We start from the raw sequence: 13056 nt of genomic DNA, 5'->3' as shown, positions 1-13056 counted from the left end.
GCCCGCAGATAAAAAAGAGTGGACGTGAGCAAACTGTCACGTGATGCAGAAGTTCACGTGACCAGGACTACACATGACTTCCAGTCCACAGGCGCTTCCCGAAGAGCAAGGACGCAAAGAAGCAGAGGTACGGAAATGCCCTGGCTGATGGGCAGCGAACGTGGCTCTGCGGCAGGGAGCTGGACCCCGGTGGGGGCTACCCCCGGAGATGCGCGCCATCTTCTTCCCAGGAACTGCTGCGCGGAAGCGCAAAGGGTCCGGGGAACTGGTAAACATCCTCCGCCTGTTTCCTCCTTCAGATGCTCCGAGCCGCGCTGTCTCCGCTGCTCTTGCTGCTGCTGGTGTCCTGTGCGTCCCAGGGCGAAGCAGCTCCGGACCAGGATGAAATCGATTGCCTCCCCGGACTGGCCAAGCAGCCGGCTTTCCGGCAGTACTCCGGCTACCTCAAAGCATCGGATTCCAAGCACTTCCACTACTGGTGCGCGGCCCTGCCTTCCGAGGAGGCTTGATAACTGGGTGGCTGAGTTCTAACGACCCAAGGCAGGACGGGGCCTCTTACTTGCACCATCCCTGCCCTGTGCCCTTCCTAGGTTTGTGGAGTCACAGAAAGACCCAAAGAACAGCCCCGTGGTGCTTTGGCTCAATGGGGGTCCCGGCTGCAGCTCCCTAGATGGGTTTCTTACAGAGCACGGCCCCTTCCTGGTGAGTTGAGCACTGTTCTCCCCGGCTGTGAGAGGGCAGGAGGCTCGTCAAGGAAAAGGCAGAAAGGGTTGGGCAGAAGGAACCTGCGACTTTCCAAGTTTGCTTTCCAATTCTGTTTTGTTGTGTTTTATCTGACCCTTGGCCTAACTTTCTGCACCTCTCCTGGAGCACGGCAACACTGTGGCCATTCTTTCTACCCAGCTGCCTGGTGGTACTCACAGAGCTGTCTTTCCTCCCCAGATCCAGCCAGATGGTGTCACCCTGGAGTACAACCCCTATTCTTGGAACCTGGTACACCTGGCGCTGTGGGTCTTGTAGGGGTGTCTGGGTGCTCGAATGGGGTGGGGAACCCCCTTCCACTCATTCCCTCCTCCCCCTAGATTGCCAACATGCTGTATATCGAGTCCCCAGCCGGGGTGGGCTTCTCCTACTCAGAGGACAAGATGTATGTGACCAATGACACAGAGGTGAGTGTGTTGCCTGACCACCTGCCCCATTCTCCGTTTCCCCAAAGATGGCACCATGAGAGGGGAGAGCTTAGCCTCAGAATCTCCTTTTGGCCCTGTCACATGCTCTGTGGTAGGCTCGTAACCAGCTTACTTCCTCTTGCACAAAATCCAATGCGTCGGACTAATTACCTCGGAAGAGCTTTCTAGCTTAAAGTCAGGTCTCCCGCTTCCATCTCACCATCCTCAGGTGGCTCAGAACAATTATGAAGCCCTTAAAGACTTCTTCCGCCTCTTTCCGGAGTACAAGGACAACAAACTTTTCCTGACGGGAGAGAGCTATGCCGGCATTTATATCCCCACCTTGGCTGTACTGGTCATGCAGGATCCCAGCATGAACCTTCAGGTGCAGGGCAGCTGCCGGAGGGAAGGGAGGCGCCGTGGGGCTGTGACCTGGGATTAGGGAGGCCAGCCTAGCCACTCCTGGCCATTGGGTACTCCATCGGCTTGCATGCCTCCTACTCTAGAAAGCTCGCCTGTCAGGCTGCCGCATCTGTTCTTTAGATGGAATGACCTCACCCGCCTACCCACCCCCACAAACCACTCTGGATTTCAGCTTCTAGGTTGCAGCACTGGCCATAGGTCAAGGGAGGGTCCCCCTTCGTTCTCACCCTTCAGATGAGCTGAATACCCTGGGTGTTTTTAACAGGGGCTGGCTGTGGGCAATGGACTCGCCTCCTATGAACAGAACGACAACTCACTGGTCTATTTCGCCTACTACCATGGTCTCCTGGGGAACAGGTATGGGAGAGGGACAGTTGGGCAATGGCTAGGGTGGGGCAGGTCATGAGATCTCAGATCTGTCCTCTAGCACGTGACATTCCAGGCTCGGGTTCATGAGAAGGTAGGGCCTGGGGTTGCCCAAATGGTTTGATGCTTAAGGGCCAAGAATAGAGACCAGGATTTAAAGGAGCTGAGGAGGCCAGATATGGTAATATACACCTGTAACCCCATCCCTGGGGCTTTAGGCCAGCCTGGGCTACATAGTGAGTTTAGGATGCGAGCCCAGACTACATAGAAAAACCTCTCAAAAACATTTTTTTTTTCTTTTTAAAAAGGTATTGAGGGGTCCTGTTTGCCCGCACCAGGGGACAGGTTCCTAGGAACTGGGTTTGAAAGTCTACACATCATACCCTGTATTGTCGGTCCTCGTCCCCTGGGGTCAGGGTCTGATGAGAGGGACGCTATCTCTGCCTGCCTTCAGCCTTTTCCGGTCTCCTGCAGGCTTTGGACTTTGCTGCAGACCTCCTGCTGCTCTCAGAACAAGTGTAACTTCTATGACAACAAAGACCCCAAATGCATAAACCATGTGAGAGTCTGCCCCTTTCTTCGTACGAGCCCTTCCAGCCTAGTCCTGAGAAGTGGGTCACCCCTCTTCTCGGGACCCTCCCATCTCTCCAGCTCCACTGCTTCACCTTTTTGGTGGTCCTGGGAATGGAACACAAGGCCTTAATGCATGCAAGGAAAACCACTCTAGCAACTGCCCACCTCATCACCTTTCTGTCCCGGACCTTCCAATATGGTGGTCTCCTCTGGGAAGTCCAGTGAGGAAATTGAAGCCAAGGATGCTTAAGCCACTTGCCTTATGTCACATGGCAGAAAATAGTGGTGCTAGGACAGGACCCAGGTCTGGAAGATTCCTTCCAGTGAGCTCTCTCCCTGTGAAAAAACAAAGTAGGTGAAGAGTGGTGAAGGGAGACGAGGTGGCAGAGCAGTTCATCTTGGGGGTGAGAGGGGAAGGTCATGGAGGACCCTGGATCTGAAAAACACGACGGTATGTTGTCACAGCTCCAGGAAGTGTCTCGAATCGTGAGCAGCTCTGGCCTCAACATCTACAATCTCTACGCCCCGTGTGCTGGTGGAGTGCCTGGCAGTGATAGGTAGGTGCTGCTGGGTATGCCTGTGGCCAATCCCTGCTGTCTCTAGAGGTCCACCACCCATCCCATCCTACTCTTTTTTTTTTTTTTTTTCCTTCCCTTCAGATCTGGGGACACTCTTGTGGTCCAGGATTTTGGCAACATCTTCACTCGCCTGCCAATCAAGCGGACACGGCATCAGGTATGCACGGGCGTGAGCTCCTCTCCTTCGGGGAGTCGGTGGGGCAGAAAAGTTAAAGGCCCTCACCCTGTGTCTGTCCCAGCAGGGGCTGCTGCGTTCTGGGGACAAGGTGCGCTTGGATCCCCCCTGCACCAATACCACGGCTCCTTCTACCTACCTCAACAACCCGTATGTCCAGAAGGCCCTCCACATCCCCGAGAAGTTGCCCCGCTGGGACATGTGCAAGTGAGCTTTCGTAGCCTCTTGTGGTTTAGGAGGTGGCATCAGCAGGGTCGGAGGGGGCGGACATTCCTGGTGTGTGACGGCTTTGATCTCCAGCTTGATTGACACTCAAACAATTAACTCGGAAGTGGCCATACTGACCAAAACTGGATCTTTTCCTGATGTTTGCTGAGTAGACAGTGTCACAGCTGCCACTCAGGTTGCCGCCCAGAGCTGCTCAGTTCATTCCGTGACCCCCTTCGAGTAAAAGAGTAACCCTAGCTCACCAGAACCTAGTTAGGTCTTTCCTGGTGGGTCAGTGCCCAAGTTCTACTCTGCCATTACTTGCGGTCACTTCCACACCATCTGGTCCCTACCCACTAAATGCCAGTTGTATCCCAGTCATTGTAACAACCAAAAGATGTGCCCACGCACCTTCAGCTAGAGAGTCTATATATACCCAAAGCTGGGAATTGGGGAGGCTCCACCTGTTGACCTGTCCTCCTCTGCTCCCTCGTTCTCTGCGTCCTGTGCACGTGCTCCCGACAGCTTCGTGGTGAACTTACAGTACCGCCGGCTCTACCAAAGCATGAACTCCCAGTACCTGAAGCTGCTCAGCTCACAGGTGTGTGGGGGCAGCCCAGCGGGACACAGCCACGGCTCAGGAAGCCTCACCCCACTGTAGCCGCAGGCTCTAGACTGACACACCTTTAGCCTTAGCTCGCCTCGCCACACCCTGGTTGTTCTTCTGAGGCTTTGGCTTGCTGTGTAGCGCAGGCTTGCTCTGAGCCCATAGCACTTCTCTCTCAGCCTCCTCCAGGACAGGGATTACAGGTGTGTGCCGACATGCCTAGCTCTTGGAAAGTGTCTTACTCATTCCCAGCCGCATTTTCCTCATCTGTGAAAGGAGGCTAATAAGCTGGGCATGGTGAGTCATACGTGTAAGCTCTGCCTCTGAGACTGAGGACAGACCTCAAGTTCTAAGCCAGTCTAGGCTGTATAATATGACTTGTCTTATTTGATGGTGTGTGTGTGTGGGGGGGGGTCAGTAATCTTGGCTCCTTATATATTAAAGCATATAGTTGGTGCCTAATGAATATGTAGTACGCAGCACGAGAATTCAGGATTCTCTTATTAGCTGGGCTTCTGAATCCCTGAAAAGTAGGAATTGAACCAGGGAAGAGCTGGCTGAGGGCCTGGGCCTATCCCACACTTCTGTTTCCCCTTGTCCTACTCCAGAAATATCAGATCCTGCTATACAATGGCGACGTGGACATGGCCTGCAACTTCATGGGTGATGAGTGGTTTGTGGACTCCCTCAACCAGAAGGTAAGGTGGGGGTAGCTGGGTGTGCCAGGAGTGGCTCCAGGCTGCAGGAGTCCCTAGTCCTGAGGTCCTGAGTGCAGCTTTGGTGTGCAAGGGTGGTGGGGCCACTGGCTGATGGCTTTCCCGATGGGACAGATGGAGGTGCAGCGTCGGCCCTGGCTGGTGGATTACGGGGAGAGTGGGGAGCAGGTAGCCGGCTTCGTGAAGGAGTTCTCCCACATTACCTTTCTCACCATCAAGGTAGGACTCGGAGCCCAGTGAGGAACACTTGGGGCCGGAGGGAGGGGGGTGGGACCCTCCAGCTTCCATTTGTTCTGGGTCACCTCTGATGCCTCAGGGCAAGCTTTCAGGAGGAAGAGGAGAAGGATGAAGGTCTCAGGATGAAGGAAGTACCCAGAAGTGAGGGGGCGGTAATAAATGTTGGGGATCCTCAATCTCATAAAGCTTTGCTCCCCAGGGCGCCGGACACATGGTCCCCACGGACAAGCCCCGGGCTGCCTTCACCATGTTCACTCGTTTCCTGAACAAGGAGCCTTACTGATGTCTGAGGGGACCCGTGGAAGTCCTCAGATCCAGCCCCTCCCAGCCTCTCAATGGAGTGGGCTCCTTTATGCAAAATGCCCCTGTGGGGCAAGTCCTGCTTCAAACTGCCCAGACTTCCCACAGCCCTGTGTATCCCAGCCTTGGCCTTGGGCCATCACAGAGACAGCCTAGGCGCAAACGAGCACTTTGTTCCCACCACAGTGGGGTGACCTGACCTCCCCACCTGCTTTTAAAAAAATGCTCCATCCCAGGACCCCAACAGAACTCTAGAGTAGCCCAAGGAGAGGGGGTGGATGGATTGTAATTGATGGTTGACTGATTATGAAATTAAATCGGGTATAGCTTCCAACCATATTCTTCTCTGTGGCACTGGGAACACTGTGGGCTGTGGGTGGGGCCTGGGGGGAAAGGGTCGCCAAGAGGACACAGTCCCTGAATGCCAGCTGCTTGGGGACGAGGAGGGCTCAGGCAGCTGCTGCAGCGCGTGGAGGGACACTGGAGTCCACAAGGACGTCGGCAGGACGGTTTTTGTCAATGATTTCTCGAAGCCCTTTGGCAAAATGGAGGTCAGCCCCAATGGTGACGAAGCCCTGTGGAGGGAACAGGGAGTCTCACTCATTGGTTCAGTTGGTACTTAAAAAAGGAAACAGCAGCCAGTGTAAGGGACATGGGGAGTGGGGCAGAGAGACCAGGGGAGTTGTAGGGAAGGGAAGGCCATGGTCTAAATCCTCCCTTCACGTCATACTTACGGCGTGGTTGGTCACTACCTCACGCACGAAGTCGATGCCCTCAGGGAGGGGGATCTGCACCCCGCGCCAGGTCCGCTCTGTGGGGAAGAGAGGCAAGCTAGCTCAGCCCCTGCCCCAACTCCTTCCTCCCTCCCTCCGTCATATCCTCAGCCCCTACCATTGAGCAAAGGCATCACTCCAATTTGCAGCAGCGTCTTCAGCGGGGTCTGCAGTGGGATCAGCTGAGGGGGAAAGGGCACACAAGGGAGCACATGGGTGGTGGGTTTGTGTGAACTGCCAGCTTGCCCCAAAGCCCCAGACCCACCCACTGCCATTCCCAACTTACTGCTAGAGACTCCAGCGCAGACTGATTTGAGTAGATTTGAAACCTGTAAGAGAGAAATGCACCGGGTGGCCATGAAACCTGGAGACATCCTGGTCTTGGGCCCTACCTAAAAGATGTCGCCAAGTGTCATCTTCCAGGTCCCACCTAATCATCTTTCCAGGTGGCTGCTATTTCCAAGGTATGCATCCTTGAGGCTCTCTTGTCTTTGGGGCCCCCTTTCTTTAGGCCGGCTACTAAGACTGCCTATGTGCCGGGCCTCTGCTGCTAGGTCAGCAAGTTTGATTTGTTTTTATCTAACAAAATTCAACAGTGTTTACTCCCTGTCAGATACTAAGGATTCTCAAAAAAGTAAAAATGAAATAAAATAGGGTCTTCAAAATGGCTCAGTGTAGTGGGTAGGGCGCCTGCCACAGGGCCTGACTACCTGAGTTTGATCCCTAAGGCACACGTGGTACGGTAGAAGAGAGCATGAACTTGACCGCCACATGCACTCCCTAGCACGTGAGTACCCACACATAAATGCATATGCTCATGGGTGTGTACATACACAAGTTAATTTAAAAAAGAAAAACTAGAGCTCAGAGGTTAAGACGTCTTGCTGTCCTCCAGAGGCTCTGAGTTCCGTTCCCAGCATCCATGTCTGGCAGCCCATGTGGCTTGACTCTAGCTTCAGGACATCTGAATAACTCTACTGACCTCTCCAGGCATCCATGCACAAATGTACACACACACACTACACACAGGCGCGCACTCGAGCGCGTACGCGAGCATACACATCTAAAATGGGGTCTGGAGAGAGATGATTCAGCAACTAAGAGTTCACCTGCTCTAGGGGAGCAGCAGCCATGTCAGACAGCTTACAACTGCCTGTAGCTCCAGGAGAGAGCAATGCTTCTGGCCTCAAGATGTATTTATTTTTGTTAGGACAGTGTTCTCAGGCCTGAAGAGGGCACCAGATCTCTCTATAGATGGCTGTGAGCCACCATGTGATTGCTGGGAATTTAACTCAAGACCTTTGGAAGAGCAGACAGTGCCCTTAACCACTGAGCCATCTCTCCAGCCTCATACATATAATCTTAAAAAAAAATCTTAAAAAACGAATTTGAAGGCTGGAGAGATGGCTCAGAGGTTAAGAACACTGGCTGTTCTTCTAAAAGTCCTGAGTTCAATTCCCAGCAACCACATGGTGGCTCATAACCATCTATAGTGAGATCTGGTGCCGTCTTCTGGTGCACAGGCACACAAGCAGGCAGAAGGCTGTATAAATAATAAATAAATGATTATTTAAAAAAAAAAACGAATTTGAGAGCTGCTTTTACTCCTGACACCCTGCCTTTAATCTCAGCACTTGGGGGGGGGGGGCAGAAGCAGGTGAATCTCTGTGAATTTGAGGCTAGCCTGATCTACAGATCAAGCTCTGGGACAGCCAGGGCTACACCCAGAGAAATGCTGTCTCGGGAGAGGAGGGAGGGAGGGAGAGAGAGAGGGAAGGAGGGAGGGAGGGAGGAAGGGAAAGGAAAGGAAAGGAAAAGGAAAAGGAAAGTTGAAATGCCAGGGTGAAGATGTAGAGCTCTCTCCTGGCTTGTAGAGAGCTGGAGTCTGTTCCTCCCACCTCATAGATGCACATATATATGCTGTTTGTTTGTGTGTGTGTGGCATGTATGTGTGTGGTGTGTGTGTGAGTGTGTTTACATGCCTGGATAAAGGTGCACAGGTGTGTAGGGGTGTATTGGGAAGTGTGTGTGGAGGATGAGGATCAAACTCGGCTCATTGGTCCTTCTGCACCATTCACCATGTCTTGAGACAGAATCTCTCTTTGGGCTGGGGAGTGAGCCCCAGGGATCCTGTCTCATCCCCAGTGTTGGGAGCACAAGCCATTGCCTGTATTGTTGTTGTTTTTAAGTTGGGTTTTAGGACTCTCATCCTTGAGTTCAGGTCCTCATCCTTAGTTCATTCAACTGAGCTATCTCTCCAGTCCTTGGAATCGTTTTGTAGTTGATGGTGTTTGAGACAGGGACTTGCTATATAGGTTAGCCTTGGCTAGCCTCTAAAAAATCTCCTCCCTGGTGCTAGATTACGTGGCCAAACTGCAAACTGTAAAACACCGAATGACTCAGTCCTCATTCACAGCCCTGAGAATCTGGGACTTTCAGAAATTGTTCCTGACGAGGAAGCTGAAGCTGGAGTGGAGAAGGAAGCTGCCTGAAGGCACATGGCTGTGTGGACCACACCCTGCCTCTAGATTCCAAGCCCCTGCTACCCTGAGATGTCTCTTTTCTGTCTCAGAGCAGCACTGCAGCAGTGTCTGAGTGCTCTGTATCTGCACTGTTACTATGAAGAAGCAGTTAACGTACTCCTGCAGCCTGGGCGCTGTTTAATTATAATATGAAGATGCAGAGAGTCATAAATGGCCAGGGGAGATGACGCTGGATACTCAGCCCAGGAAAGTAGAAGGTATTTTCACCTGCAGTTAGCACAGGAGGAAGTGGGCCTTAGAAAAATAAAACGGCTTGCATCCGGGTCACCAGTGCACTGAGCTGACATTGACACCCAAACCAATGTCTCCACCCTCTTTGCTATGAGACCGAAGAAGGCATGTCATTTAGCTTTACTGAAGCAATTGGCCTGTGTAATAATACCTGCTTTGCCTGCTTCTAGATGGTGGGAGAATGCAGGGGAGTTGCTTTAAGAAACCACTGTTAGCCAGGAGTGGTGGCACACCCCTGTAATCCCAGCACTCGGGAGGCAGATCTCTGCAAGTTTGAGGCCAGCCTGCTCTAGACACCGAGTGCCAGTCCACACAGTGCTACATAGTGAGGTCTTGTCTCAAAAGGAAAAAAAAAAAAAAAATGAAAAAGGTGAAAGTACTTTGGGAGCTCTGGGGAGGTGTAGTTCCGTTGGTATAGTGTTGCCATCTACCACGCACTAGGCCCTGGGTTCAGTTCCTGAGCACTGCATAAATGGGACAGGGTGGTGTGTCCTGGTGCTCTGGAGATGGAAGATCCTCCTTGGCTACATAATAAGATAGATTTTGGATGTGTAGGTATGTGCAGACATGGTATGCATGTGGAGGTTAGAAGACAGCTTCCAAGGGATTGGTCCTTAGGTGCCTCTCACCTTCTGTTTGAGACAGGGTCTTTCATTGGCCTGCAACTTCCCCACATAGAGCAGGCTAGCTCTCCTCTGAGATCCCAAGGATCCACCTATCTATGGTTGTCATCACTGGGATTAAAGGCAGGTGCCATCATGTTCAGCTTTTCCTATTGGTTCTAGGGACTGAAATTTGGGTCCTGGTGCTTGTAAGGCAATTACTTTACCAACTGAACCATCTCTGCATCCTTGAGTTCACATCTCCTTCCTTCCTTCCTTCCTTCCTTCCTTCCTTCCTTCCTTCCTTCCTTCCTTCCTTCCTTCCTTCTCTTTCTTCTGAGACAGGGTCTCACTATGTATCTCTGCATAGCCTTGAATTCACTATGTAGACTAGAGTGACCTTAAACTCACAAAGATCCACCTGCCTATGTTGAGTGCTGGGCTTAAGGCATTAACCATGATACCCAGCCTTGAGTTCAGTGCAGAGGACTGTTCATTCAGAACATGGCTGCTCTGGCAAGAGATCACATCCAAAGACCTTCTAGGTCTGTGTGATCTTGCTGGAATACAGACATGCCTTTAATCCTAGGAGACAGAAGCAAGCAGATCTCTGTGTTCGAGGCCAGCCTGGAATAGAGCAAGTTTCAGGTTGAGACTAGTTTCGGTCCAGGTGTGGTGGTACACACACATTTACTACCAGCACTCAGGAGACAGGGGCGTGCAGACCCCTGAGCTCTAGTCAGTGCCGTTCAGGCAGTCGAGAGGCAGTGCAGTGGAGCTGAGTTTGCAGCAGGGCAGTTCGTGGAATTCGGAGGCGCACTGGGAGAGTTTTACAGAGAGAGGTTAAAGAGAGAACAAACTAGACAGACAAGACAGAGAATAAGAAGGAGAAGGAAGAGTTAATTGGCTAGAGTTAATTTGAGGCCAGGCAGAGCGATTCAATGAGAAAATGAGAGAAACCAGATTGAACAGTAAGTTTGGAGAGGGGTTTGAGCCAGAACAGCTGAGTTGAACAAGCTATAGCCAGAGCTCAGAAAGAACTAGAAAGGGTGAGCTTATTCAGCAGTAAGTCTCAGAGGCTGAAGACATTCTAGACCTAGACTAGATTGTACAGAGCTAGAAGCTTCCAGGACTAGGCCTAGGTTAGCAGTCCAAGGCAGTAAGCCCTCGGAGACAACAATTACATCAGGCAAATAAAAGATACTTTTACAATTCAGTGTTTGTATGTATTGACAGGGACAAACCCCAGCTTGTCAGAGGCTTACGGGAATAGCTCAGTTTTAGTGCTGAAGTTCTGCTGGTCAGGTGTCACCGTCCTGGTGATGCTAAGGCTTAGAAGTTAAGAACCTACCCAGGATCTTTATCTACTGCCTACCTGCGAAGGTCCAGCTTTGCTCGCAGCGCCTTGCCTCGGAGTGTCATCTTCGCACTGAGACGGCCTTCCTGAAGGCAAGCGCACGGGGACATTATGAACTGGAAAGGTTCACAGCCCACTTCTTACCGACCTCAGGCACAGGTACCCTCGCTGTGGGGTCCATACCATGATCATCTTGGACAGCTCCACTTCAGGCAGCATGGGTGGGGCCAAGGTGATGGTGACGCTGGCAGTGACAGAGATGGTGGTGCCTGATGGCTTGATGGTGCAACGCGGAGGGCTCATGGCCTGCAGCTTCAGCTTCAGTGGGGAGTTAATCACTGTAGGGCTCTGGAGACAGTAAGGAAGGCAGGTCACAATCCCATTACCTGGGGAGCACTGGGAGTGGGTGCTGGGGGACAAGGCCTCAGTTCCTTGAGGCGAGGGGCTGCAAGTGCAGACTGATGTGGCGCTGCCCATGCCCTTCAGACCTGCATCCAACCTCCACGAACTGGTCAAAGTAGTGTCCTTTCTTCCTTTTTAGATGGGCTCTTGCTGCGTTGCCTCCCTGGTCTTAAAACCCTGGACTCCAGTGCCCCTCCGGCTAAGCCTTCAAGTACTGAAAATATAGCTCACACCTGACCCCACCCTACCTCTTCCCTTCCTGCTCAGTATTCAATCCAGACAAACTGGGACACCCCGAGCATGAACTTTTTGCTTTAACATCCCAACCTCTGATTCCTCAACTCTGAACTGCTCTACAGCCCGTGTAATACTACGCTTACTCACTGATTCTGAGCCAGGTGTGGTAGGAAAGCCTGTAATCCCAGTCTTTGGGAGGTCAGGACAGGAGGATCAGGCAGTGTTGACGCATATCTATAAATTTGAGGCCAGCCTGGGCTACATGAGATCTCATCTCAAGAGCAAACATTCCCTTAAGTATAATTCTGACTACAGCATATCTGTCAGCTCATTTAAATTTCAACCAACCAACTAAACCAGGTACTACTGTCGTCATTTTGTGTGTGTGTGTGTGTGTGTGTGTGGTGTGTGGTGTGTGCCTGGGTGCGAGCCAGTGCGTGTGCATGGGCCTCTCACTGATCCTGGAGCTAGCCTGGCTGGCCGGCATGCCCTGGGGATCCTCTTGTCTCCTCCCCAGAGCAGCTGCTCCCCGCTTTTAATATGGGTGCTACGGATCCAAGCTCAGGTCCTCATATAGTTAAGAAGATCCCTTTATCGACGGAACCATTCTCTCCACGAAATCGAAGCAGATGGTCTAAGGTTGTGCGAGGCTCGTGTGCAGAGGTGACAGGTGAATCTGCAGCCTAGCAACACAGCCTGTGCTTTGAACCACTCAGCCACTGCATTGACAATGACAGTGATGGCGGTGACCACAGCAGCTGTTTTACGGAACATGAACTGCATAGCAGGTGCTGTTCTAAGGACATGTGTTACTTCACTGAAAACTCATGACAAGCTTATCAGGTTGTGTGTGGAGAGGAGGCCAGTGTGATGTAGAGTCACACAGACTTAAACTCCTGTAACTTAAAACACTGAACCAAGAACATGTTTTGGTTTGGTTTGGGTTGGGTTTTGGTTTTTCAAGATAGGGTTGGTTTCCCTGTGTAGCCTTGGCTGTCTGACCTGTAATTGCTTTGTAGACCAAGCTGGCCTCAAACTCACAGAAATCTGCTTGCCTCTGTCTCCCTGAGTGCTGGAATTAAAGGTGTGCACCACCACACCCCGACAAGAACATGTTTATTAATGACACCTGGAGTATAGATATATATGTGTGTGTGTGTATATGTATATGTATATCTGTATATGTATGTATGTTATATATGGAACATATATGTGGAATATATATTATACATGGAATATATTGTATATAATATTTAAATGTATATGTTTTATTTAAATATATATTTATATATTATTTATATTATGTACATTTAAATTTTAATTAATTTTCTTTGATATACATGGGTAGGTCTGTATATCACATGCATGCAGTGCCCTCAGATGCCTGAAGAGGGTGAAAAGGGTGTTGGATCCTCTGTAACTAAATTATAGACAGTTGTTAGCTACCATGTGGATGCTAGAAACCAAACTCTGGTCCTCTTTGAGAGTAGCAAGTGCTCTGAGCCACTGAGCCATCTCTCCAGCCCCATAGGAAAAAAAAAAAAAAAAAAAAAAAAAAAA

General features: G+C 51.2%; 2 protein-coding genes across 4 annotated transcripts in view; one reads left to right on the top strand and one right to left on the bottom strand.

Annotated features, from left to right (window-relative positions):
* The first annotated feature begins 37 nt into the window (after positions 1–37).
* Ctsa (cathepsin A) lies at positions 38–5685 on the top strand. 2 transcript variants are annotated; one of them, XM_055596034.1, is made up of 15 exons: positions 38–127; positions 300–478; positions 591–702; positions 943–993; positions 1083–1169; positions 1399–1554; positions 1858–1949; positions 2433–2517; positions 2997–3088; positions 3191–3266; positions 3349–3491; positions 4017–4092; positions 4707–4796; positions 4929–5033; positions 5251–5685. In XM_055596034.1, exons 1-15 carry the CDS (start codon positions 74–76, stop codon positions 5332–5334), a joined length of 1482 nt encoding a protein of 493 aa, XP_055452009.1. In that variant the 5' UTR covers positions 38–73; the 3' UTR covers positions 5335–5685. The 2 variants fall into 2 exon arrangements, with proteins under 2 accessions (XP_055452009.1, XP_055452010.1); XM_055596035.1 differs by having other exon boundaries at positions 39–127; positions 3352–3491.
* Positions 5620–13056, bottom strand: part of Pltp (phospholipid transfer protein) — a 17483-nt gene continuing 10046 nt past the window's right edge. For both annotated transcript variants that reach the window (XM_055596032.1, XM_055596033.1), the window contains exons 11-16: positions 11041–11205; positions 10876–10943; positions 6411–6453; positions 6243–6306; positions 6086–6162; positions 5620–5926 (exon numbers count right to left, since the gene is read on the bottom strand). In XM_055596032.1, coding sequence (XP_055452007.1) covers positions 5801–5926; positions 6086–6162; positions 6243–6306; positions 6411–6453; positions 10876–10943; positions 11041–11205 — 543 coding nt within the window. In that variant the 3' untranslated portion in view covers positions 5620–5800. The remainder of the gene's footprint in view (positions 5927–6085; positions 6163–6242; positions 6307–6410; positions 6454–10875; positions 10944–11040; positions 11206–13056) is intronic.

The sequence above is a fragment of the Psammomys obesus genome, unplaced genomic scaffold (assembly GCF_907164565.1).
Source record: "Psammomys obesus unplaced genomic scaffold, mPsaObe1.curated_primary_1811, whole genome shotgun sequence".
In the NCBI taxonomy this organism is placed as follows: Eukaryota; Metazoa; Chordata; class Mammalia; order Rodentia; family Muridae; genus Psammomys; species Psammomys obesus.
This window is presented reverse-complemented; position numbering and strand designations above follow the sequence as displayed.

What these genes read in the sequence shown, in the direction of transcription:
- Ctsa (XM_055596034.1), top strand. Translation starts at nt 74, where the DNA reads ATGACTTCCAGTCCACAGGCGCTTCCCGAAGAGCAAGGACGCAAAGAA. An exon ending in CCCCGCTGGGACATGTGCAA is followed by an intron (nt 3,492 to 4,016) that starts GTGAGCTTTCGT and finishes TGCTCCCGACAG; the next exon opens with CTTCGTGGTGAACTTACAGT. An exon ending in TGAAGCTGCTCAGCTCACAG is followed by an intron (nt 4,093 to 4,706) that starts GTGTGTGGGGGC and finishes GTCCTACTCCAG; the next exon opens with AAATATCAGATCCTGCTATA.